The sequence below is a fragment of the Wyeomyia smithii genome, chromosome 3 (assembly GCF_029784165.1).
Source record: "Wyeomyia smithii strain HCP4-BCI-WySm-NY-G18 chromosome 3, ASM2978416v1, whole genome shotgun sequence".
Lineage (NCBI taxonomy): Eukaryota > Metazoa > Arthropoda > Insecta > Diptera > Culicidae > Wyeomyia > Wyeomyia smithii.
Window position 1 is genome coordinate 27,580,858 of NC_073696.1, and position 26,377 is coordinate 27,607,234.

General features: G+C 38.7%; 2 protein-coding genes across 3 annotated transcripts in view; both read left to right on the plus strand.

Annotated features, from left to right (window-relative positions):
- The first annotated feature begins 6,733 nt into the window (after nucleotides 1-6,733).
- Nucleotides 6,734-15,228, plus strand: LOC129730712 (xanthine dehydrogenase). Of its 2 annotated transcripts, none has more exons than XM_055690257.1 (7): nucleotides 6,734-6,843; nucleotides 6,923-7,001; nucleotides 10,874-11,958; nucleotides 12,019-13,543; nucleotides 13,604-13,872; nucleotides 13,941-14,982; nucleotides 15,059-15,228. In XM_055690257.1, exons 1-7 carry the CDS (start codon nucleotides 6,743-6,745, stop codon nucleotides 15,107-15,109), a joined length of 4,152 nt encoding a protein of 1,383 aa, XP_055546232.1. In that variant the 5' UTR covers nucleotides 6,734-6,742; the 3' UTR covers nucleotides 15,110-15,228. The 2 variants fall into 2 exon arrangements, with proteins under 2 accessions (XP_055546232.1, XP_055546233.1); XM_055690258.1 differs by adding an exon at nucleotides 8,539-8,911 and having other exon boundaries at nucleotides 6,739-7,001.
- A 5,597-nt stretch (nucleotides 15,229-20,825) lies between these two features.
- Nucleotides 20,826-26,377, plus strand: part of LOC129727229 (SUN domain-containing ossification factor) — a 55,389-nt gene continuing 49,837 nt past the window's right edge. Inside the window, exons 1-2 of the mRNA XM_055684816.1 lie at nucleotides 20,826-21,199; nucleotides 21,286-21,729. Coding sequence (XP_055540791.1) covers nucleotides 21,141-21,199; nucleotides 21,286-21,729 — 503 coding nt within the window. The 5' untranslated portion in view covers nucleotides 20,826-21,140. The remainder of the gene's footprint in view (nucleotides 21,200-21,285; nucleotides 21,730-26,377) is intronic.

A 26,377-nucleotide genomic window follows, 5' to 3' on the forward strand; every position in this document is an offset into this window, starting at 1 on the left:
TGATGCTGATATAAATGCTGCTTTTACGTCCGTTATGTCAGCGGTTCCGAGCTTTCTGTCAAAATTTCATTCATGAATTGAGTTCAGAAACGTCTCGTTAAACGGTCTATTGAAGTAAAGATTGTTGAATGTCAGTAAAGCAAAAAGAGCTGCTGAATTTTCAGTACACTGTTAAATTGCTGAAATTTCAGTATATGGATTTTATTGTTGAATTTCAGTAAAGATTACTGAAATTGGCTTTCGGGAGTTGGGTTGTTTAGCTATTCACGGATTTCTTATTTTCATGTATCAGCTAAAAATGTGTAATTTTTCGAGCAAAACGTGATTTTTAAAATTTTTTATTATTGTCCTTCGATTTTTTAATTAGGATTAAAAAATCACTCTAAATCGCTACAATGACATTTCGCCCATATACCAACTGTCATTGTAGCGATTTCGAGCAGTTTTAATTCGTGATTTAAAAATCGAAGAAAAACGATAGAAAATTTTTGAAAATCACATTTTGCTTAGAAAATTTAGCTCGTTCACATTATATAAAAAACTGATATATTGTTGATTGCGACAAATTTTCGCGCGAAAAATTCTTGTAGAAGTGCGCGGGTACATTCAATCGCGGTAATATCTTCTACAGAAAGTGTGTAAATTGGATTTGCGCACTTTTTGTAGAAGACACCAACATGATTGGTTATACTCGCGCACTTCTACGGCGTTTTTCATGCATCTTGCTAGATAAATTCTCCCGCAATCGACAATAACTAAACAACCCAATTTGGTGTGTACTGTCGAGCAGATCAAAATAAAGCGCATGTTAAAGGTCGATACTGTCAAGCAGATCGAAATAAGGTGCATTGTAAAAGGCGAAACAATATTACCATTCCAGCTGAAAATCGGAAAAAACGACTTTTGACATTCGATTTTTTTACCTTATGCACAATGCATGCGATTTTTATTAGAATATTTATATGACAAATACCGTTTTGACTCAAACTTCGAACAGTCTCAAACTTCGAACACTTCACAATAAAAGTCGAATTATTATAACTAGTGTGATGAAAAGTATGATTATTATATTTCATTTCGTTCATTGGAATGTCCTTTACCCTTTGATGTATAGCTCTTTCCTATAGGACCACTTTCAGGGAACCAGCAGGCGTTGACAAAAGTGACAGTCAGTGTTGAGACGGTTTGCCTATCTATCCCTTAGTGATTACACTGAAGTGTTTGGAATTTGAATCAAAGCCGAGTTCTAAATTATTGTTAATTTCATAAACAAAACATCTTTGAATCTATTTATATATTTGCAACACAAACAGAATAACCAATATGTTGAACCGATTAAGATCGACAATAAAGTTCATTTTTCGTTGATTTTTTAGTGCAAGAAGCTACATCATTGTTCAAGTGTTCGAAATTTGAGGCAGTACGGTATGTTGTTGAATCGTTATTTAGTATTTGAATTTGTGATTGAAAACTTTGTTTGCCTTTCTTGAGTTTTGTTTTCATTGTAAGTTTCGACCTAATCACGGAGTAGTCTGGAATTCATCTCTTATTTTGTGAATCAAAATTTAGTGTTTATGTACAAATTTCGATCGGACAAAATTTTTTTTAGTGTGTTTTATTTCAATTTTAGAAGGAAAAAAATCCTAATTTAAAAAAATGCAACGAACATTCATAATTTTTCTTTGCTACTTATAAAACAATAAATATATTTTCCGCAAATCGTTGTTCAATAGGTACAAACAACTATGCTAAACGACAATGCCAGCTACAACGTCATAGGGGTCACCTGGCAGTAGATCCGGCCGATTACGATGTGATCGATGAAAATTTCACAAAAGCCTACGATGGTCGGGAGTTTTTGTTAAACAATATTCAGGTTGGAGAAGGCCGTCTGATAATATTCATGACTATAACAAATTTGACCAGGCTAAATCAGGCGAGCATATCTGTGCTAGATGGCACTCCCCGAAAAATTTAATAAAAAATGTCGCAGTCGATAACGGCATTGAACTAAGACTCCCCATCGTTCTAACAGACTCTGAGGCTGCCGAGATAAAAGCCATATTAAAAGTATTCCCTGATGCGGCACAATTTGGTTGCTACTTCCAACAAAAAATCTGGTGGAAGTGTATGCAAAAAAGTGGACTAAGCGGGGAATATACAAAGAACGTTTCGACAAGCCCAATCCTTAATTATCTTGGATCCGCAAGACGTGACTGAATGCTTGGGTATTGTCCGAACATTAGGGATGGGAATCGGAAGCGAAGGTATCGATATTTGGTATCGCGATATATTGAAACGATTCGATATCAAGTAACAAATATATCGCAATGAAAGTAGCGATATTTCAATATTATCGCAATATCGAAACGGGTGAAATGCAGAACGAGAAAACGAACGAAACCGAGAATCAGGCAGTTTTGCTTGTGAGAGAGTTGCATCGGTTTGTTTATAAGCATAATCAATTTTCCAAATTTTCAAATGGATCATATATTTTCAACGGTGATAGATAAAACAGTAAATTCAAATGGAATCAATCAAACGTAAATTCCTTGAATTTCGGGGAGTTGATGGAAATCAACTAGAAGACAACATGCGATTGGTGAAGGTCATGATTCACATAAAAACACAAACGCAGCAGTTGAAAAATATGCTGCTTGTTGGTTCGAATAACAACACCAACCTTCCGGCGCAACAGTGTCCAGAGATTATCTACGATGAAAGGATCGTAGCTGTGACTCACTCCAAAGATTAAACGATATATAAATGAAAGATTTGCAACAAGAAAAACCTAGGGACAATCATTCATATTTTATTAATATTCATTTTCTCGACGATTTTCCGATTGTCGATTCTAGTGATAAGTATCACGGACAGTCAGGAAAAACCAACACTACTGTAAATGAAAGCACTCATCGTTAAGTAGGGATACCATCCGTCCTGATTTAGCAGGTCATGTCCTGATTTTGAGATCTATTTGGAGCGTCCTGATTTATTTTTCATATTTTAGCATTTGTCCTGAATTTTCTGAATTATACCGGATATTCAAAAAGGAAGCAAACTGTCCAGTACTTTCATCTTGACTCCAGGAAGAAACGAACTTATTTCGAACGATTTTTTTCTTTGGTTGAATCCATGGGCGCAACTAAGGAAAATTTCTAGGGGGGGCTAGTTTTCATGTATGTCATTTTAAAAAAGAGAAAAAAGAGTTTGTATATGCTTATTAAATAACGCTTAAAACTTAGGGATAGAATCTCCTTAGGGACTTAGGGATAGAATCTCCGAAGATGTACTGAATATCTTGAACACACCGTCAACGCCAAGCTCTTTCAGCAACACTGATTCGTTATTGAGGAGAGCCAGATTTGGTAAACGGCTGGGCAGTGTTTTTTAACAGTTCACCCGTACTAGTTAGATTAAAATAGAGCCCAGTGTGGTTCAAGGCATAATGCCCTATTCCTACCTCCACGTGGTACCGACTGGGATACGAGCAACCAAGGAAAAACCGGTGAACCGGTGGGAACTTGGTCGTATGCTGACAGGAAGGGGTAGTTGTTCTCCTTAGAGAGCAGCTTGTCTGCGCGTCTACCCCACAGGCTAGGGGCGGCTCAAACAACGACTGATCCGGACCGGACGGTTGAACTATGAATTGCGGTATCTCGCCAGCTACATCTATGGCGGCAGCTCCGTCGCGAGACTAGGCATCGCAGCCCTAGTAAGGCAGCATACTAAAATCAACATACTACGGAGAATCAAGAATTCAAAACCCAGCCGACGAAATAAAGCAGGCATTAGACGAAGCAAATATTTGCTATTTTTTAATACAGAATTTATTTTGTGCAAATAAAAATCGTACCAAAAATAGCAAATATTTGCGTCGTCTAATACCTGCTTAAGGACGACGATTAGAAGCTCAGTACATGTAACAGTAGATCGCTTAACGACCCGGATCCCGGATCGTCGCGCTCCAGGAGCTTTGACGGAAAGGAGAGAAGGTACGGTGGATTTGTGGCCGCAAGGCACGATAGCTGCTCGCGTAGAGACATCAAGATCGTCGTTGGGGACATGAACGGAAGGAAAGACTTATATAAGCCGGTTATCGGCCCGCACAGCCTGCTATGCACCAACTTCGCAGCTTCCCGCGGATTAGCAGTCCAAAGTCCTTTCTTTCCTCGACCAACGTGCAGCAAAACAAATTGACCACGTTCTCAACGACGGCCCGTTATTCTCAGACATTAAGAACGTACGCACCTATCACGGTGATGATCGGACATGACCACTTCGATACAAAAAACTACAAAACCCTGATATAACCGGTAGTCCTCTACGGAAGTCCTTTTGGTGTTTTCGAACAGGAGGTGCCTATCGGCGCACAGAAGGTGGCTATCTACGGTGGAGCACAAGCGGACGACGGATAATGGCGACAGCGCATGAACCATGAGCTACAAGCGCTGCTTGGAGAGAACCCCATTGCACACCTGGCGAAAGACAACAGGTTGCGGTGGGCCGGTCACATCGTAAGAATGCCCGACGACAACCCTGTGAAATCACTTCTCTTCAGAAACCCTACCGGCACAAGAAATTAAAGGGCGCAGCGTGCATGATGGCTCGACCAGATCGAAAGAGACTTGCGAGTCATGAGACGTCTGGGGAACGGGTGAAACACAGCCCAAAACCAAGTAAAATGGCGACTTCTTGATACATCACGAGTTATTACAGCTCTCGTCTGACTGGTAAGGTGAGTAAGAGAGCAAGGGTTGAGAATCGATTCTGGGTGCAGAACTAGTTCTTAGCCAATGAATGACGACATCTCAATTTGTGTTGATTTTGATGCTCTGATAAGTAATATGGAATGTAGATATATTGAATACAATCATTCTCTGGGAAATTCTAGGGGGGGCTAAACACTTTCTAGGGGGGGCTTCAGCCCCCCCTAGCCCCCCCGTAGTTGCGCCCATGGTTGAATCTTATAGCGAATTTCTTTATTTCACCAGCTCACCTCGTTTCGACCTGGAAGCGCACTAACTGCTGTCAAAACCCTTCTTTTTTCGCTCGATTTTGGCCCAGTTTTGACTTGCCGTGCTGCCCGAAGCGCACTGTGAAATTTGTCAGCTTCAACCCACCATCGCACGTGATAAGTTCGTAAACAATCACTGGCATCACTTTCTTACTTGCGTTTTAAATGGCGATGACGTTTCATTATTCCTCGGCAGTTTTGCCCGCACACAGTGGAATAAAGAAATTCGCTGTTAATGAGAGAAATTAGTCGTTGAAATCGTTAAACGTTTTTTGACAATTATGTTTATTTCAAACAGTTTACTAGTGTTGCATTTTTTGAGGTATCTACTAACGCCTAATTAACCAAAGTTGCAAAATTGAATCTTTCGAGAAATACGATAAATATGAGGCTTTTGGAGTATTTTGAAGTGCAAATCTCAAATTATGTGTTTTATTTATTGATACCTCAAAAAATAACAATAGCTTAGAACAAATTTTTGCTGGAAAAAAATTGTCCTGATTTTTAACTCCGACGAAATGGTAACCCTATCGTTAAGGCAACTATCATCATAAAAACGAAAGAGCGATTATCGTGGTTCTGAAAATATTGGATGTATTATTGGTATTTCATTGTTTCTATGGCCACTAAAAGCCCCAGTAGGATCTGTTCTGGAAGGAATATTTCGGGGGCATATCCCATAACACCCAAAACCATAAAGATGACTTGTGAAAGTAATTTTATGAACTTTGAACCAATGACTGTTAAAATTCTGTTCAAATATTCATAATTTTTTTTAGTTTCGGAGCATATCTCGAAAAACCGGTTTTCCGAAGGTAATTTTTTTTTCCTAGCACCGTTGGCACTGATTTCTAAGTAAAGAAATCGCTGAATCTTTTCGTGCTAAAACTATCTTCGTCGGGCATGTAAGAAGTAGAAAAAATAAAAAAAAACATTTTCACAAAAAACCAATTTGTGTTGTAAACTTTTCAGTTCATCGATAGCGAATTTACGTGTGCATGCTTCAAAGCCACGCTTTGAGAAAGATACAAAAATCGCGCTGTTTTGTTTGCTCTTCGTCGCACAAATTCCACGAATTCGCGTTGACGGTGTTGAGAGCGTTAGAAGAGATTTTCAAGGGTTTTTGCACCTGCGGGAAATCTCGTATGTAATTGTCATAGTGTGCGTGACAACAAAAGAATATTTCCTCCCTTCTTTCCCATGTTTTCACATGCAAATATCAGCAACACCGCCAACGCGAATTTTCTTCCGATATTTTTCGAGTATCAAATGAAAATATATCGATATCCGATAAAATTGCTTGCTGAAGCATCGATGCCAAGTACTCGATATATCGAAACAAAAGTATCGATACCCGCGGCATCGATAAAGTATCGCACATCCCTACCGAACATCAGTGTCACAATCAGCGTTGCCAGGTATCCAGATTTAGCTGGATTATCCAGATTTTTTAACATGTATCCAGGTAGACAGCTTTGATGTCCAGTTATCCAGATTTTTCATGTATGATCCAGATTTTATCCAGATTTTATTTTCTCTGTTCCGCAAAAAGGTCATCACTTCAATTTTGGCGCGAAATTTTGCAATTTTGTCACCTCAAATTTTGCGTACCTCAAGACTTTTATCCGAAAAATTAACCTTTCACCCCACGAAATGACCGCCAGATTTTTATTTTGCCTTATCCAGATTTTTTAAAAAATGACCTGGCAACGCTGGTCACAATCGATGACACCAGTTTTCGGCGCACAGCCCAGATTCCCTCCAGAATTCTGTTCTACAAGATCAAATACGTTAAATGACCAAGAAAATTCAATAACATCGAAGGGGTAAATACAACAACAAGTTTATTTAGTTCCTGAAAGACGTCGGTGATTTGAAATTTTACGCTGTACTTCGTGCATTCAGGGAGGAGGAACAATCGTCATCCGCTGAAAATCTGCGGCATCTGCAAGGAGAAGCCACTGTCAGACGTTGTTGCAAAAAGGTAGTCAGTAGAGAGACCAAATTAAAGGAAATTTTGACAGCAGCAGATGAGCACATTACGTCGTTAGAGGATCAAATATTGGCAATTGTATTAATATATTACAAAATCGTTTTATCTTTTAATTATAACATTAGTTATTACAAATAGTAGACAGTTGTATTATATTATTATTACACTATTATTTCATCACAATTTCTTTTTACTAAAATTTTCAAATAATTTCAAATGTAAACAAATACAAATGTTTTTTTCTGGGCATTAGTGCATTCTGGGGAACGGTTTTCTGGTAACTAGTACTTTCGGGTGTTTGGAACTCTGGTGACTAGTACATTTTGGGATTTAGTATTCCGGAGAGTGGTTCATTCTGGGAAAAATCCTTCGGCACTTTATTTTCTGGGGAATGGTTTTCTAGCGAAAGTCGGACAACCAGATGTTTCTATGGGTAAATGAAACCGTTTTGAGCTATTGGTTTATTTTTTTGGTACACGACTCATTTTGAAGAAGCTATTTCAAATGCTATTTTGAGAAAATAAACTGCCGCGCATAGCAAATCAGTCTCATTTGCATTTTCAGTAAAATTGAGTTATTACGCGAAAATGGTAGCTAACATTGCATAGTTTCATAACAATGAATGAGCTCAACAACTTTGTTCTGAAAAACTGCTGGAAAACATCCAAACATATTGTCCCATCTCGTAAGAAGCAATGTTATAAAATCATACAAAAATGCGTTTTTCTCGGCTTGCTGAAAATGCAGGTGGGAAGTATAGATGACTACAAATATTTTCAGAGCCAAAACGGTTGTTAGATCTTCGGCAAAGTTGTAGATAGTATGGAATTTTGTCTTTTCGAAAAAATACACAATTTAAAAAATACATATACAAATACATTCGAATTACATAGACTTACAGTAATCCAAAAAAAGTAAATGCAAAGAACCAATTTATCAATTCCAATGAAGATTTCGTATACATAATGCATTTAATGTTTCATTCAACTTTTGAAAAGAATGCTTCCTAAAACCATCCATTTTTCATTCTAGCATTGCGTATGCATGTATGTAATGGACCTCATTTGTCTATAGATGTTATTGTTGATATGTAGTTTACAAAGCTCTAATAATTCAATACTGACCGTATTAAATTGAAGGTGAACTACTTTTGTCAAATTTATCAACCATTACAAAAGTTTTGGCTTGATTCCAATTTTATGAGCTTAATATATTTATTGAAAAAATGCCGAACATTATTGTTTTACAAAATATTTTCTTCAGGTAAATGATAAATAAAAAAATCAGATTCTCAACAATCTGATAAAAGATGCCAATACATCATCATATCTAACAAAATAAGTTGATTGGTTTTGTACCATGACTATTCATTTCATCATGATCTTCTTCTTCTTCTTCCTTGGTGGTCATCATTATCATTTGAAATTTATATGCATCTAAAAAAAAATTTGTTATCAACAATCAAACTGATTCCGTCCTTTAACTTATTTCTCTGATTTCAATGTATTTCTCCTGTTCTGTTCTCAAGTGTATTGGAGGTATTTAGGTCCGTCCACACCAACGAGATAAAGTGAAGTAAAAATCAACTGAACCTACTGAAGGAAACCAGTCTCTCGGCAGCTCTCAAATCGTACGGATAGATAGGTGTACCCATCGGGCCTCAGTGGCAATCACAAGTGTGTGTTTTTCAGCTTTATTTTTGACCTACGAAACAGCCTATCGCCTGTGAAGACAATTGACGTTGTTCGCGACGTTATCAACCGATTTTAAGATTGAGTGTCCATTTCTAACGCTATCAGCACTGCAACGGTTGCAGAATGCCTTCGTCGGATCAAGAGAATATAATCCTGGGCGAATTTCAGGTTCAACAGCCTCTGATTTTTTTCGTCAATGGCAAAAAGGTAACTACGTCTCAGGGCAGCAACTCTAGGGTAGTATCTGTTCGAATCTTTCCGGAGCGGAACGAAAGCAAAAGTAACGAGAGGCTTACATCTCAAAGTAAGCTTATGAAATATAATCATTTTCAAGACAAGTTGGAAAGTTTGCCACTCGTGTGAGTGTAGGTCACTTATCATTTATTCAATCCGTTTCGTTTGTTGTCATAAGATGAGGTTTGCCTTATCAGCACTGAACATGCTTCCTCTAATTCGCGACGATTGACTATCTCGAGGCGAGCAGCAGGGCATATGTTGTTGCTTTCAACACCTATTTTTTGCTTCGGTTTGATTGGTTGAAACCTTCACCGAGATTGTTATGATGATCGATCACGTCAGTCGCAGTGTTCACCCAGAATCGGGATCTGTTTACGGCAGTTGAGTTCAATATGAATTGTAACATTGTAATGTATGATTTCAAATGGTAATAACGTTGCTTTCATTGCTAGTAAATCAACCGCCAATAAGACGTTACAATTACTTAGTACTGATGAGTTATAAAACACTTCAAGCCTGTGTTTACACACACAGCCTACAAATCACGTGACAGTACACCGAGCACGGAGATCATAAATACACCAACCGTTACTTTATCAGATTGATGGCCTATCGGGCAATCCCCAGGGGCCCAGAAAATTGTAGCTACTTAAAAGGAATGAAAGTCACTTACATGAAAACTCAACAAATCAAAAATGATAGAACTGTAATGTAACTCAATTTGAACTCTGTTTATGACTTATTGATTCAATTCGATTAGCAAAGAAAAATACATTTTGTTTTTTTTTTTTTGGGCGACGCGCCTCTGCCTACTATTTTGGACGCAATCAAGCGCGTCGCTCTTCTATCGGTGTTCACTCTCAGGTGTTCACTAATGACACATTATTCGGTTATTTTTTCATGATGCTTCCATTATTCATGCCATTAATTAAAATGTCAATTAGGTGATTTTCGTGATTTTGCGATGGTTTATGGAAGACACTAAATAACTCTTCGTATTAGGCCTAATCGTCCTTCGCAGCGTTTTTGATCCTCACTTTTTTTATCGTTTAATTATTTAATTTTTCTTATAGCTTTCATTTCCTTTAGAACAATTGAATACCGTTTCTGGCAGCTTTTTTATATTATGGACATAATCATAATTTGTTTTTTAATTTTGGAAAATTCTATGAAAAAATATTTAAACATCAATAATCATAAAAAATATGCTAAAAATACAATGGTAACCAAGAAACCACCACTTTTTTACAATTTTTATTACCTCAGAAAGGATATTTTTTTATGGCCAAGAAACTCATGTTTGATCGTTTCCACTTGTTGCCGAAAAAATTTTTGTGAACTTTATTTCAATTTATTCAACCATTTCAATCATTCTTTTCTATTTTCTTGATTTGTCGTCAGGTTTTAGTTGATCTTTCTATTTTTTCTTGATGATAATCTAAAAAAGACATTGTATGCTTTTTTTTCTTTCGGTAAAATTGTTTGACAATGTCAGTTTATTATTTTGAAGAACACTAACTAGCTGAATCGATCTAATTCTTAACAAAACTACCGACGACTTGTCGAATACTCTGTCCGAATTTCTCAACTGTTGAGTTCTCTGTAATTATGTTAAATTGTGTAGCTCTTTTGATGACTAGCTGGAAAGCTTTTGATGTATTTCAATTTCTTGATAACCTCTTGTTGACTTTTATATTGTGCTGATTTTTTATAATTTAATTTATAATTTATATTTCAGTTAGTTTTAAATGTAAATTACTTAAGATTTTGGATGATGCTTTTCAAATATTGATTTTTAATTATGGATTTTTAAATCTTTTAAGATTTGCTGATGATTTGAAATGATTTCATATTGACTTGTCATTGACATTTCGATTACACGGTTTAAGTGCAACTTTTATCAAATTCTAATCACAACATTTTCAATTGTAGGTGGTTGACAGTAACCCAAACCCGGACTGTACGCTGCTAACCTACCTACGGGACAAGCTGCGCCTCTGCGGGACCAAGCTGGGTTGTGCCGAAGGTGGCTGTGGAGCATGTACCGTGATGATCTCGAAAGTCGATCGTAAGACCGATCGTGTTCTTCACGTGGCTGCCAACGCTTGTCTTACACCGGTTTGCGGGGTACACGGTATGTCGGTAACCACGGTGGAAGGAATCGGAAGCACTCGAACTCGTCTGCATCCGGTGCAGGAAAGAATTGCTAAGGCCCATGGATCGCAGTGTGGCTTTTGCACGCCCGGGATTGTCATGTCGATGTACGCTCTTCTCCGCAGCTCGCCAGTACCAACGATGAAGGAGCTGGAGGTGGCCTTCCAGGGGAATTTGTGTAGATGCACAGGCTACAGACCGATTATCGAAGGGTACAAAACCTTCACGCAGGAGTTTGGTGGCCTGCAAAATGGGTCCTGTGCTATGGGAGACAAATGTTGTAAGAATATGAACGGAAGCGCTAACGGTTGTGGGACGGAAGTCGACGATAAACTGTTTGATGTGAGTGAATTCACGCCATTCGACTCGTCCCAGGAGCCGATCTTTCCCCCAGAACTGAAACTGTCCAAAACGTTGGACGCGGAAGCATTGTTGTTTCGTTCAAAAACCACCAGCTGGTATCGGCCAACGAAGCTTGATCAGCTGCTTGCTCTCAAGAAGAAACACCCGGAAACGAAAATCATCGTTGGTAACACCGAAGTGGGAGTTGAGGTTAAGTTCAAGCATTTCGAATACCCGGTGCTAGCCTACCCGACACAGATTGTGGAAATGACCCGCGTTGAAAAGTTAGCCGAGGGGTTGAAAATCGGTTCATCGGTGACCCTGATGGAGATGGAACGTGTTATGCGGGAAGAAATTGCAGCCAGGCCGGAATGTGAAACCCGATTGTACCGGGCGATTGTTGATATGTTGCACTATTTTGCCGGGAAACAAATTCGGAATGTGGCTTCGGTGGGTGGAAACATTATGACTGGCAGTCCAATTTCAGACCTCAATCCGATTTTCACTGCTGCGGGAACACAGTAAGTGTGAATGTTGGTAATGCGAAGAGAAACTCTCTAACGGTGGGTTTCAATTTTCAGGTTAGAAGTTGCTAGCTTGGATGGCGGTTATCGAAAAGTGTACATGGGAGATGGATTTTTCACGGGCTATCGCAGAAACACAATCCAACCGCACGAGGTGCTGGTGTCCATTTTCGTTCCGAAAACGAACAAAAACCATCATTTCGTGGCTTTCAAGCAAGCGAAACGTCGTGACGACGATATCGCCATTGTGAATGGAGCTTTCAATGTGCTCTTCAAACCCGACACGGACATCGTGGATCAAATTCATATGGCTTTCGGTGGTATGGCACCAACGACGGTGCTTGCTAAGAAAACGGCTCAGGCTTTGGTTGGACGAAAATGGGACCATGATTTGGTAGAAAAGGCGAACAATCTATTGGTAGAAGAACTTCCTCTAAGTCCAAGCGCCCCGGGAGGAATGATCCTTTATCGCCGATCACTAACATTGAGTTTATTTTTCAAAGCGTATCTCACCATCAGCGAGACACTATCGGAACAAATCCCAAAACGGGAGCCAGTTCCAGAGCGAGAGAAAAGTGGTGCACACACTTTCCACACCCTAGATCCTAAAAGTGCGCAACTGTTCGAGAAAGTTTCTACGAGTCAACCCATAACGGATCCAATTCGAAGACCAAAGGTTCATGCTTCAGCATTCAAACAGGTTGCCGGGGAGGCGGTCTATTGCGATGACATTCCGAAATACAGTAACGAGTTATATTTGGCGCTGGTAACCAGCACGAAGGCCCACGCTAAAATACTTTCGATTGATCCTTCGGAAGCGTTAGCAATTGACGGAGTTCATCGATTTTTCTCCGCAAAAGACCTATCGGACGAAAACAGTCGATGTGGAGCAGTGTTCCACGATGAATACGTATTCTATAAGGATTTAGTCACCAGCCAAGGGCAGATCATCGGTGCGATTGTAGCGGACGATCAGACTATCGCTCAGAGAGCCGCTCGGAAAGTCAAAATTGCCTATGAAGAACTGTCTCCAGTTATCGTGACTATCGAAGATGCCATCGAAAAGCAGTCCTTCTATCCTGGCTATCCAAAACAGATCGTGCAGGGTGATATAGTCGAAGGATTCCGGCAAGCTGCCCATGTTGTGGAGGGCCTCTGTCGACTAGGGGGACAGGAGCACTTCTATCTAGAGACCCAAGCATGCGTTGCCGTTCCTAAGGATTCCGACGAAATCGAGGTGTTTAGCTCTTCGCAGCATCCAACCGAGATACAACAGCACGTGGCACACGCTTTGGGAATGCCATCGTGTAAAGTTGTGTCTCGGGTGAAACGCCTGGGAGGTGGGTTTGGGGGTAAAGAATCGCGAGCTGCAATGCTAGCCGTTCCGGTTGCCCTGGCAGCTTACACACTTCGAAGACCTGTCCGTTGTATGCTGGACCGTGATGAAGATATGGCTATCACCGGCACTCGCCATCCGTTCTACTTTACCTACAAAGTCGGTGTGGATAAAGACGGTCGACTGCTGGCGGGTGATTTTAAGGCGTACAACAACGCGGGATATTCCATGGATTTGTCCTTCTCGGTAGGCACACCTGAAAAAAGGTCTCGCAAACGCGTATTAGTAAATTTTATTTATTGACAGGTTCTTGAACGTGCCATGTTCCACATTCAAAACGCTTACAAGTTTCCGAACTTACGAGTACAGGGATGGGTTTGCAAGACGAATCTTCCCTCGAATACCGCATTCCGCGGTTTCGGAGGACCCCAAGGCATGCTGGCTGCTGAAACTATGATGAGACATGTAGCTCGGAGCTTAAAACGAGACTATGTCGAACTAGTCGAACTCAACCTGTACCAGGAGGGGGACAAAACGCACTATAATGAACCCATCATTAACTGCAATGTACGAAGGTACAATACTGCGCCACATTTTTTCCTACAATAACATAACATGACAAGTTTATATTTTATCATTGCAGATGTTGGTCCGAAGTTATCCAATCATCAAATTTCCACAATCGCCGAACCGAGATCGAGCAGTTCAACAAGCAGCACCGATGTAGAAAGCGTGGTATCGATGTGGTACCGACCATGTTTGGAATAGCCTTTACAGCCGTCCACCTGAACCAATCCGGTGCCCTGATTCACGTATACCAAGACGGAGCGGTGCTACTGTCACACGGAGGAACAGAGATGGGCCAGGGGTTGTACACCAAGATGATTCAGGTTGCTGCAACGACCCTGAGAATACCATTCGAAAAGATACACATTTCGGAAACATCTACGGACAAAGTACCCAATACTCCACCGACTGCGGCCAGTGCTGGATCGGACTTGAATGGAATGGCTGTTGTCAACGCCTGTAAGATTATCTACGACCGGTTGGAACCCTACCGTAAACAGTACCCCGATGGAGATTGGAACTTGTGGGTAACCAAAGCTTACTTCGATCGCGTATCATTATCGGCAACTGGATTCTACGCCACGCCTGATATCGGCTACGACTTTGCGACGAACGCTGGAAACCCGTTTAACTATTTCACGTTTGGAGCTGCGTGCTCCGAAGTTGAAATCGATTGCTTAACCGGTGATCATCAAGTTATTCGCACGGATATTGTAATGGATCTAGGGTCTAGTATCAATCCAGCCATCGACATCGGACAAATTGAGGGAGGATTTATGCAGGGTTACGGTCTTTTCACGCTGGAGGAAATGGTGTATTCTCCAACCGGCACGGTGTACTCGCGGGGACCTGGAGTGTATAAGATTCCCGGCTTTGCCGACATTCCTGGTGAGTTTAACGTGTCGCTGTTGACGGGAGCTCCGAATCCCAGGGCGGTTTACTCTTCGAAAGCTGTTGGAGAGCCTCCACTGTTTCTAGCGTCGTCAGCTTTCTTCGCCATCCGCGAGGCCATTACAGCCGCTCGGAAGGAGGAGAATTTGGGTGACGATTTCAACTTGGTTTCACCTGCCACATCGGCCAGGATTCGACTTGCGTGTCAGGATAGCATTACGATGAAGGTGAGATGGAAATATTATTGTTCTATTATTATGTCTGAACTGAAATCTTGAACCCTTTTCTGTTTTTATCTTTTAGTTCCAGGAGGCAGAACCAGGATCCTATACTCCATGGAATGTGATGCCGTAATCATGTTGATTTCATTAACAGAAAACTACTCCAAATACTGTATAAATTACAATCTATCATTGTGACTACATTGTTTAGATTACGTGAAAGAATACAATAAAATAAGTGATGAAACTCAATTATGTATCTATACAAGCGTACACTCAGAATATTTTTCACATTATTGTTACGTGAAATTTTCTGTACTTATTCATTTTCTGTCATTTTGCATGATTTATGTGACAAACATAACATCTACGTGAAAATCACATGCATACAATGTTTTATCGCGTAGTATCTACGTGAACTTGGCAACGTCTAACAGAATGTCATAGAAGAAGTATCGCGTGAACTCTCTATGTGAAAATACACAGAAATCAAAATGGCGAAGCTGTTGTCTAACTCAGTCTCTAACAATAAAATACAATTTCTCGACGGCTTGCCAATAAGTGAGCTTTCGAAAAACCGTACGAATTTGACATCGAGCCTTGAGCTTACAGGTTTCACACAGATTTAGTTCAAAGGTCGAGGAGTTTCCTATACATAAACAGTTGCAGCTTACAATAGTTATCGCCGGCAAATGTCGTAATATTTGTCTGTTTTTATGTCGTTTGATTCATTTACGAATCGGCGATTTCGCACGCCCGTGCGATTTATCAAGCAACATATTTCTATAATTTCTAAAAACTATCTACCGTCTTTTAAGAATTGGGGAAACAAAATTTGGAAATTTTACGTTGTATCAAACGTAGTATCTAGTAGATAATCGAATGCTTTCCATTTTACCGGTAGTTGAATTCTACGTGAAATTCACATAAAATGCATATGTCTGCTGTATAAGATTCATAGGATAAATTATCTCACCAGATCATGATGAACTCAAATGACAATTACGTAGAATCTACGTGAAAATATTCACATAACTTTTCCGGTAATTATGACGTGAAAATTATTTTGAGTGTAGTTATTGCTGTTGGTATGCCAAAGATGATAATTTTATTTTTGTTAATCTTACATAAATAGGCTGACCAGACGTACCGTTTTAAACGGGACAGTACCGTTTTATCTACCGTTTTTTGCCATTTTGTGCCGTTTTTGAATACTCCTTGAAAAAATCTTGAATAGAACTTTGCATTGAAATTTTCGTAAATGGAAAATAAGTTTCCTAGCAGCCAGGATTTTCTAATATTACTGAGTACGTTTTGTGCCTTCCTGACAGTACCGTACCACTGGAAGGACATCTCCTATAGTGAATTGATGAGAAAGTCGCGATTGAAAGTTGAGACCATGATAATTGTTAGTCAAAATCTCGACCATCATGTGACAAATTTCAGGAACTCATTGCAAAAAATCACACTCTTCAGGATCGATCAAGTTCATCAAAGCAATGAATAATTGTTTGTATGCTTTGGTTGGTAAAAGTTTTCAAAAATCAATTTTATCAAGTGTCCCGTTTTCTGAATCTGGTCAGCCTATACATAAATTCTATTTTATCTTCAAACGTTTACCCCTAAAATTAACTTTAAAAAATAGAAAATAAAAAACAATGCAGTGTTGATTTGCCCTCGAAACTATCGACGATACATATTTTTTAACAGTAAAAACAACCAATTTCCCACTTCAATGACTCTTTCAATTTTTTTAAAATTTTTCGATATAATTTCTAGAGCATGTTGTAGATTTTTAAAGACTTGAAACTTACTTTAAAATTACCGGGATTTCTAAAAAAGGCGCAACTGTCGCGTAATGTTTTGTTAGTTTACCTCGAGTGTCAAATTTTACTAGCCTTGACTTCACCCCTATCGAATCAAGTTACGCAGCTAAGTAGAAATATCCGTTACATTCAACGTTGCCACTAAGTTTTGAATAAAACCTGGCAAAACGAAAATAAAAAGTCTGGCAAAAATCTGTCACTCATTTTTGGATAAAATTCCTGGCAGAATTGAAAGTGATGACCTTTTTTTTATCTGGCACAATGGCAACGCTGGTTACATTTGAAATGATTCACCTTTAGTGGATGTGGTGGATGTCAAACGACAGCTGGTAGCGGATCAAAGTCGCTGAGCCCCACAGTAAAGCTCCATCTTTCGGTTGCAATGCAGTTTATATTTCCAACAAGTATGAATGCATAAACTTGGTGGAAGAAGTATGAAAACGAAACGTATCGGCTGGCCTCAGTAAAAAGCATTGTTCTAAAGTAAAAAAAAACCGTATCGACCATTTTTCAGCTCGATACTGAGCTTCAACCAGTAAAAAGCATAAAAATCAAGAGTAAATGTGTTTATAGGTATTGTGCACGTAATTATCCCGGAAAATATGTAAAAAACATATATCCCTGGAGCGAGTACCGTTTTGTACATTTTATACAAAGTTTTTTACACTGGAAAAAATCCACTCGTTCCATTCAAGTGTTTCACATCCGTGAAATGAAATAAAGTCTTTTTCAAATCTTTTTTTTTACGAAAACATTACACTTTAGCATTGAGTTGTGTTTGAGTTAGTGACATTTCTTGCAGTGGGTAAACGAACTGACAAGTTCAACATAGGTATTAGTAAATTCAACAGTGGTGGGCACCTCAAACTGGAAATTTAGCGAAGCTAATCGCTAATTCGTTAACTGGAAAATTTACCTCGATAATCGCCCGAAAAAATTAACATCAAAAAATCTTAAAAGTTGCGGTACATAGTTACACCATTATTTAACTATGTTTTTTATTGTGAATACATCAATTTGACCTTAAATATCATTGTCCAGAACAATATAAAACATTGTTTTTGCCATTTTTATAAAGGAAAAGGGAGTTGTTATGTATCTTAACACCATTTTTTCAGGCACTTTTTCCATACATTTAGAAGTCACTGACAATGTAGATTCAATTACAAAAAACGTTGATAAAACATGATAATGACAAACGTTTGCAAGCTTACGGCAAAAATACCATGCTTTTTATGGTTACAATAAAAAATATTGTCCATTTACTGTTCTCACCGCAAAACACATCGTATTTTTTTCGGGCACTAAACGCTTAACTCATATTAGCGGAAATTTCGCCTAATCCTTAATCGCCAACAGATTAATAAGTAAAATGTCCCTAGGGTTGTTATGTTTAATGCTGATAAAAAAAAAACAAACAAAAATGAATACTTTTAAGTGCTTTTTACAATAAGAGGTTTAGAATTCAGGAATGTTTTTGTAAACTCAAATATTATCTGAATCGACAAAGTATAACCGAAATTGCTGTAATTTCTAACGTATTGAAACATGCAGAAATTTTTTAAGTTCCAAAAATTTAATCTAGATCACTTTGAGCTTGTTCACAAAAATGCTTCTGTAGCTTATACGATAACTAAAACTCCATTACAGCGTAAATAGTCTGATTTGCATTTGTGTCGTAAAGAGAGGAATTCTAGTCATGTAAAACAGTTGAACCACATACATAAGACATACGTAACACTCAGGAAGAAATCTTCCAAAAAAGTTGGTACAAAATGAACTACTCGAATGGTACCACACTCTGAATAAAATCACTGTTTGAGTTGTTTTGAAGGAAGTGTACCTGCGTAGCCCTGCATTTATCAGGGACAGGAAATTTCATTGAGGCTCGATAAAGCCGAAAAAAAATTCATTTTGTTCATTAATATTATTTGTCGAGTAGTTGGACAGGACGGAGTACGGGGTACTGTGGGGCAACGTGTACCAAAAAACATCGTCAGTGTTACGTATGTCTTATGTATGTGGTTGAACGTTGTTTGAATGAAACATATGTTCCAAAAATAACTTTCACAGTAAACTATGCTCACCGTTCGAAGCAATTTATGTACGATATGTAACCTGCTCAAAAGTTAGCGAAATCGCTAAACTGCTAACTGAATATTAGCCTCGCTAATCAGCGATGAACAAATTAGCGGAATGGTGCCCACCTTTGAAATTGAAATTTTTTGAATACAAATTCAAATGATTTTTTATATACAGCCCCTTGAGGACATCACTCTCACACTCAAAAGACTTTGTTGAAACTGATCCGAATGAAATAAAGTCAATGCAAGGTACATAATAGTCCGAGTTTTCTTAGCATAGTCTGTAATGACGATAAGCAATATTTTTCGTATATATTTCTAATTCTACGTAATGTTTCACTAAAATTGTAAACTTGACAGTTTTTCTTTAATCTAAAGTTTTCAAACAGGATACAGAAAACACGTTGTTTCGTTAGAAACTAAAATAACTCACCTGTCGGAAGAAAGCATTTTTGGGAAGAGGGGAAAAATAATTTAAAACAAAAATAATTCAATCATGAATATTTCAAATATTTTCAAGTCATGTGCAATCCATTAGACCGTGGAGAAATCAGTTCTTACCTAGAAAACTGTCGTGTCCTTCAAACTCTTATTATTCAGCAACTACAAGCACAATTGATACAAACTGTATTGCAAAATTAAAGATCAATTTGTTCTCTAACCGTATTGAACTGTTGTATAGTTCAATACCTCAATCATTAATGTTAAATTTTAAGTTTAAATGTCAGGTCATTACCTGACATTACCCGCGCAAAGTGAGTATATAAAAGAATTTATCTTGCTTCTCCTATAAGATCAGCATGGGTGAGGCAAACACTTTCACTCATACGGCTTATTCTCTAAACATTTGCTAACTATCTGCTGAAACTTGAATAGAAAGTGTTTGATTATTCGAGATTTGCCGTTGAATCATTCGTATGATGAGTAATTTTCTATTCAATATAGAATGAATAACATTCCAAATGCTATGAAAACACATTTGAAATTGGTTTTCTTTATATTAGGCCGTTGCAAATTTTATTTTCATTTTATGTCACTCCCCCCCTTCAAAAATCTTGAATATTGGAAGCTCAAACCGTTTTGTCCATTTTATTGGTTTTCCGACAGCATAAATGCTTTATTTAGCAACAAACAAGTCCAGTGACAGCGAGAGTGTCGTCAAAAGGCAAGCGAAATAAATAATAATAATGATAATAATAAAGTGTTATTTTTCAACATTTATTTAAGTGTAAATTATGACTAACTTGCACACAAACTTTGATCAAAGATATTTCTTCTTTTTTCGTCTCGGTGTTATTCATTTTTTGCCACCCACTTTGATAACTTTGATAACCTTGGACATAAAAAGAATTCGAAATTTGTATCAGCCTTAAAAGGAAATGGTAACAATTGGGTTGTTTAGCTATTCACGGATTTCCGATTTTTATATATCATCTGAAAGAGTGTAATTTTCTGAGCAAAACGTGAGTTATTAAAACTTTATAGCATTATCCTTCGATTTTTGAATGAAGAATAAAAATTCGCTCTAAATCGCTACAATGACAGTTGGTATATGGGCGAACTGTCATTGTAGCCATTTCGAGCAGATTTCGAGCAGTTTTAAATCGTGATTTAAAAAGCGAAGGACAATGATAGAAAAAAATTTAAATCACGTTTTACTCAGAAAATGCAGATCTTTCAGATAATATAAAAAAACTGATATAGCTAAACAGCCCAATTCAATAATAAAGTGCTTTCTTTATGAAAATCGTATCGTTTTTTTTTTTTTCAGTGTACACGTTTCATATCGTGAAAGTTATGCCGAGCGTCGCGCAAGTACACGTCAGAATTTCTGACTCTTAACCAGCGTCGCCAGATACATATTATCAAGCCGTTTTCATAATGATCGTATGTGAAATTGTCTAAATCTGTCTAGATAAATACCTGGCAACAGCGCCGAAGGATTCCTTTTTTCGAGTGTCAAACGATTGTGATTGTAAATCTGTAATTATACCATCTCATCAATGTTCGCTCTTGCGTTAGTAACGCGAAAATTCCGCAAATATTCAGTTTTTATTGTTCAAAAGGCTCGGTAAATGGTGCGTGTTTTCTCACACAACGGTGAATTTTTCTCTGCAAACTAGTTGCCAAGTGTAGCGCCGTTTTTCTTTTTGTAATATATCGGGCGGGTTCGGTCGGGCTGGTGCTGTGGAAATAAAAAATCGGCAGATGAGTTTTCGCGTCGGTCAGTGATCATTTAAGCGATTTCGAAAGAATGAAACCAAAATTGTGCTACACGTATTGCACTTTGCTAATCGTTTCGCTAGTGTCGAGGTAAGGGTTTGTTTACGTGCCCAGCTGGGGGCGTGAAAAGTCCTTGAGAAACATTCTCATTGAAATATGCATTCATTCTCTTTCAGTGGTTTACTTTTCATTATGGTAGCATCGGAAGCATTGAAACCAAGCAGTCATCATCACAACGCACCGGAAGATAATCTCTCCGTTGTTCACGATCAGATACAGCAGGAAGCGGTTGCGGCTAGCCAAAGAAATGATCCGCCCCATCGGCTGGAAGAGATCGTTCAAAATGCGCACGAACAAAGTGCCAAAATTGTCAGTGAATTTGAAGAGATAGTAAACGGTGGTGATGGTTCGCACCCTGGGGTTGAGACAAAGACAGCCAACGATGGCTTAGTGAGAAAAGCCAGAAAGAAAAGGTCTACTTCGGCACCGGACCGGACTGGCCACAGAATGATCTCGCGCAAAAAAGACATCCTAGTAGAAAATCCAGCTGAAGCTCCGGATTTGAAGGAGGTCATATTTTTGGAAACTGTTTCCAAAAATGCCGGCATCACTAATGACGGGTAAGTGCGCTAATTGTGTTGATAAAAAGAAAGCAAATTGATAAGATAGGAGATGTTTCATTTTTTGCTTTGTTGCACAATTTTTCCGAACGTTGCAATCCACATTTTATTATTGACTGCGGGCAGCATTAAAGTTAACGGTATCTAATTAATAATCGATGTAACTTACGTGATCCCGCTTGGGTGTTTATCGAATGAAACTTTTTTCAGTACGATGTAGCTGTAAATTTAGACTTTCCAATAACTTACAAACGACAGGAGAATGCAACAGCAAGCAAGCACCATCACCCGCACACGCGCCTCATACCGGTAACCTTGAACGGTACGGCCAGGCAGTGTAAACAAGCATTGCGCATTATATGTTAGCGGCTAATTTCTTCCGGCAAACATTCTTCGACTCAAAAAAGTGAAACAGTGTAAAAATGTTGGGGATAGCCTAAGCCATTAGTCGGTTTGTTTTTCAACTCAGGTGGAATTTTTCTTTCTATTTGCTTTATCCAAGATATTTACGGGTTTCCTCTCGTATTCGCGTTGGTTTCTTGTTCGGACTGCGGTCTAGTGGGTGTTGTCATATGCTATTCCACCACAGTTAAAAATAAACTTGTCCCGGAGTGGCATTTTGTCGACATTTGTTGATGTTTTTTGTGCAGCACTGTATTTTATTTCATGGAATACATGTTGAGATTTTTTTTTAAATTTTTTAAATATAGCGTTACGCAGTTCTGGGTTCAAGATTTTCTATGTTATAAGAGTATCAGAGACAACAGGTTTGAGATCCGCTGGATTAATCAATTTTTCTCGCCCCAGCAAACTTATTTTGTTGCGATTTAATAGTTTAATTTTCATCGGAAAATCAGGCTAATGAATGAAAAGAAACACCACCATAATATCGAATCCCACTGAAAAAAGTTTTCTCTCGACAAACAATTGACTTTATCCCAACAGAATCCATCGTTATTTGCTTCTATATCAAGAAAATTAGGAGATAAAATGTCTTACATTTCACCCAAAATATATCTTTTGAAAACCAAAAGTTTAGTTTTAGTTGGGCTGAATCCAGAATGGATGCGCGTCATGACCAAAACTTATGCAATCTGAATTCTTAAAAAAGCATCTGCTCTGCATCTCGACTTTGCGAATTCACGATAGTATACAGACGATGGTTTGATCTGTAGTAGAGTACTTTGTCCGTTTAACTCGAGAGTATTCGGTACGTTAAACAGCAGTAGGTACAACTTAAGAATCTAAGCGTAGCGATTAGTGGCGGTTAATTCTTGATTATTATTTTTGTTATGCAATGATACCATCAAATTCGTTTTATTTATAGACACGGCTCCAGTAATCTGGTAACCATCTTGAACCGTGCTTTTGCTTTTGCCTCCGTATAATAGCGCCGAACGAATATAGATTAAGCAATCTCATGTTTGCATGGAATAGCGACGACATCCGATTTAATATTCGGTATTTTTATGACAACACCATATGTGACGCGCGTGCGTGCGCTGCTGGAAATTGATAGCGTTTATTTTCGGTGAGCTGTTCCGATCACCACCCCAGAACTACAGAATTGAATAGTCGAAACACGAAGATTGTTGATAGCAACTTATGGTTCCATTCATGTGTGCGCAGCACTTAAAAATGTTGAAACTTCCTTCTTGTCAATCAATTGTCACTAGTCTAAAATGCTTCCTATCGTCGCCAGATTACCGTTTATACTATTCTTCATGTGAACTATTTATGCAACACTCGTTTCTTTTTTTCTCTCTTTTGTCGAATGCTACTAAGTAGCGTGAATTAATTATCACTATTCCTCGCTGTTATGTGCTTGTGTTGACCTCTCAAGGCAGCCGCTATGGGTTACAGCATCATCCATCTCTGCAAGTGACACTTGAAATGCGCTGCGCAGAGCGCACAGCCAGCATAGCGTGAAGGTGAGGCGTTTCACGCCAATTCATTCGATTTTGTGATTTCGGTTAACATCAAGCAATTAAAAAAGCTAGAGATAGATCTCTTTGAAAAGAAGTAACGTTTCTAAGACCTTTTATAAACTTTTACCCGAAACAGTAAGATCTACGAAAAATAATTGTAATGTAGATAAATGGTTTAAATTTTAGTGAAAAACAATTTTTCTTTTTCTTTTTTATATACAGTAGGGCTCAAATGGGATGTACCTATGGGAAAAAGTTGACCGTCGATTATCGTTGAGCGGTAGGGCTCAGAAGTTTCGTCTCCTCGAAAAAAAGTCCCAATGCAAAATTTCAGCAGCTCAATCGGACTTCGGAAACTGGTGCCTCGAAGCGGCAAAGGTTTCAAATTTTTAGCCGAAACAAAAATACACAGGTTCAGGAAATTGTCAATGTCGATTTTTATTGCCAAATGTCCTAGAAACATGAAATGTCGAGATCTGGTGTTAGGTATCCAAAAAAACTCCCTCATCATTTTTCTTTCATCTTTCTATTCGATACTTCATTCTATTAACATTTATGCAATAAATTTATACAAAACATGAACTGATTTTAACCCTTGGGTTTACTGGTTGAGCTCCTATTTCGGGTTCTTATAGCTTTACGGAATCCTAAGGTTGAGCCACAAAACTACTTCAAACTATTTCGATATAGGCAATGTCATGAACTTACGCAAGTTTTTCATCTAGTCTAGTCTAGTCTAGTCTACACTAACCAGTGCCTTAGAATATCGATGTTTATTCACGAGTAATTGAACTGATTTGTTGTCAGTGTCATCACATTTATTTTCTGATGCTACTCAGTAACCTATGCTCATTGCGACGATGCATGAATATCGTTTATCATATTCAATAACAGAACAGTGGAATGAATATCAAAGGTCTCGTAATGATATTCAGAGAAGCTTCGGTGATTATCAATCCAAGTAGTGAAAGTCTGTTTTTACACTGCACAATGGTCCAGAAACCGAATTTAGGGGGAAATTTGGGTCTAGAGCTCTATAGCAACATTTTAGAGAAAGACTTTCTTCTACAAAGTTGTTACATATGATAAAGCGCTCATTGATAAATTATCAAAAATTAGGGTGACCAACATTTTCGATGCAATCAAGTATCTAACTTTTTTATCTTTGTAGATAGAAGAAAAATTTGTTCTACAATCTTATAGCAGCATTCGTTGTTTTGCTTTCGTCTCGATTAGACGCAAATTGTTTATCTCCGTTTGAGTTCGCAAAATAACAATACACGAGTTATCGTACGGGTGTTTTTTTGTCGATTAGTTCTCGTGCTGCGCAATAACAATAGACTGTTATATATCGGCAGAAACATCTGCACACTGGTAGGGGCAGGCTACCCCGCCAGTGATTCGATACGCAGCTGATATATCAGCAAGAATAATTCTCCCGCACCGCTGTTACCCCGCTAGCAGCACGGACCATCATACGATCGAGCGAGTGGAAGTCAACTACAAGTGGCATCTACAAGGTCGCGTGTAGGACACGGCCACTGTGTCTCAACACGAAGCTGGATCGTCATTGTTTGTTCTGCGGAGACGCTCGATTAATCCTACTATCAGCCGTGAGGTCGTGACTTAGACGTTCGGTGAAGTATTACCTTTAGAATTTTTACTATTATTATCAATATTATTACTATGTTATAATATTATTATTAATATTATTATTGATATTATTATTGTTATTATTAATACTATTACTATAATCATTATTATTATTATTATTATTATTACTATTGTTATTAGTATTAGTATTACTGTCTTTTTTTTTATTTGATCCATTGTAGATTGAAAAATTGTTTTTAAAATTTAACATCAACTACTTGAACCCCCCCCCATATTCGAATATTTATCGTTTGTGTGCGGTAGAGCGTAACGCTCCCGCAAAATGGACGACATGCAGGTGCAACTTTTCCTGGAGGTGGAAACAAACGGGGAAGAAATTGAAATTTCTCCCATCAGCACACCCCTTCCTTCCCCTGTGCCCTCCCCTTTGCCAAGTCCTGTACCAAGAGTACCGGAAGTACGGGTAAAAGCTTACCCAGATGCCGCTGGCGGTCCCTACGTTGTTTTTTTCCGGCCCATAAAGAAGCCATTGAATATTATCCAAATTGGCAAAGACCTGGCAAAACATTTTTCGGCCGTAACCGAGATTACGAAGGTGAGGCCGAACAAACTGCGAGTTGTCGTGAGTAGCTTGAAGCAAGCAAACGAAATTGCTGGCTACGAGCTCTTCACGAGAGAGTATCGCGTGTACATCCCTGCCAAGGATGTAGAAATCGACGGTGTGGTTACCGAGGGGAATCTCACTGTCGATGACATTTTGCGTCATGGAGTTGGCTGCTTTAAAAACCCCTTGATGCAAAGTGTAAAGATACTGGATTGCAAGCAATTGCATTCAGTATCCATCGAAGAAGGGAAGAAGAAATTCCTCCCTTCGGATTCCTTCCGAGTAACATTCGCCGGATCCGCGCTGCCGAACTACGTCCGCTTGGACAGGGTTCGTCTACCTGTACGCCTGTTCGTACCGCGGGTCATGCATTGCCAAAACTGTAAGCAGTTAGGTCACACAGCCACCTACTGCTGCAACAAGGCACGCTGTAGCAAGTGCGGAGGCAATCATGCTGAGAACGCTTGCAGTGGGGATACTGAAAAGTGTCTTTATTGCGAGG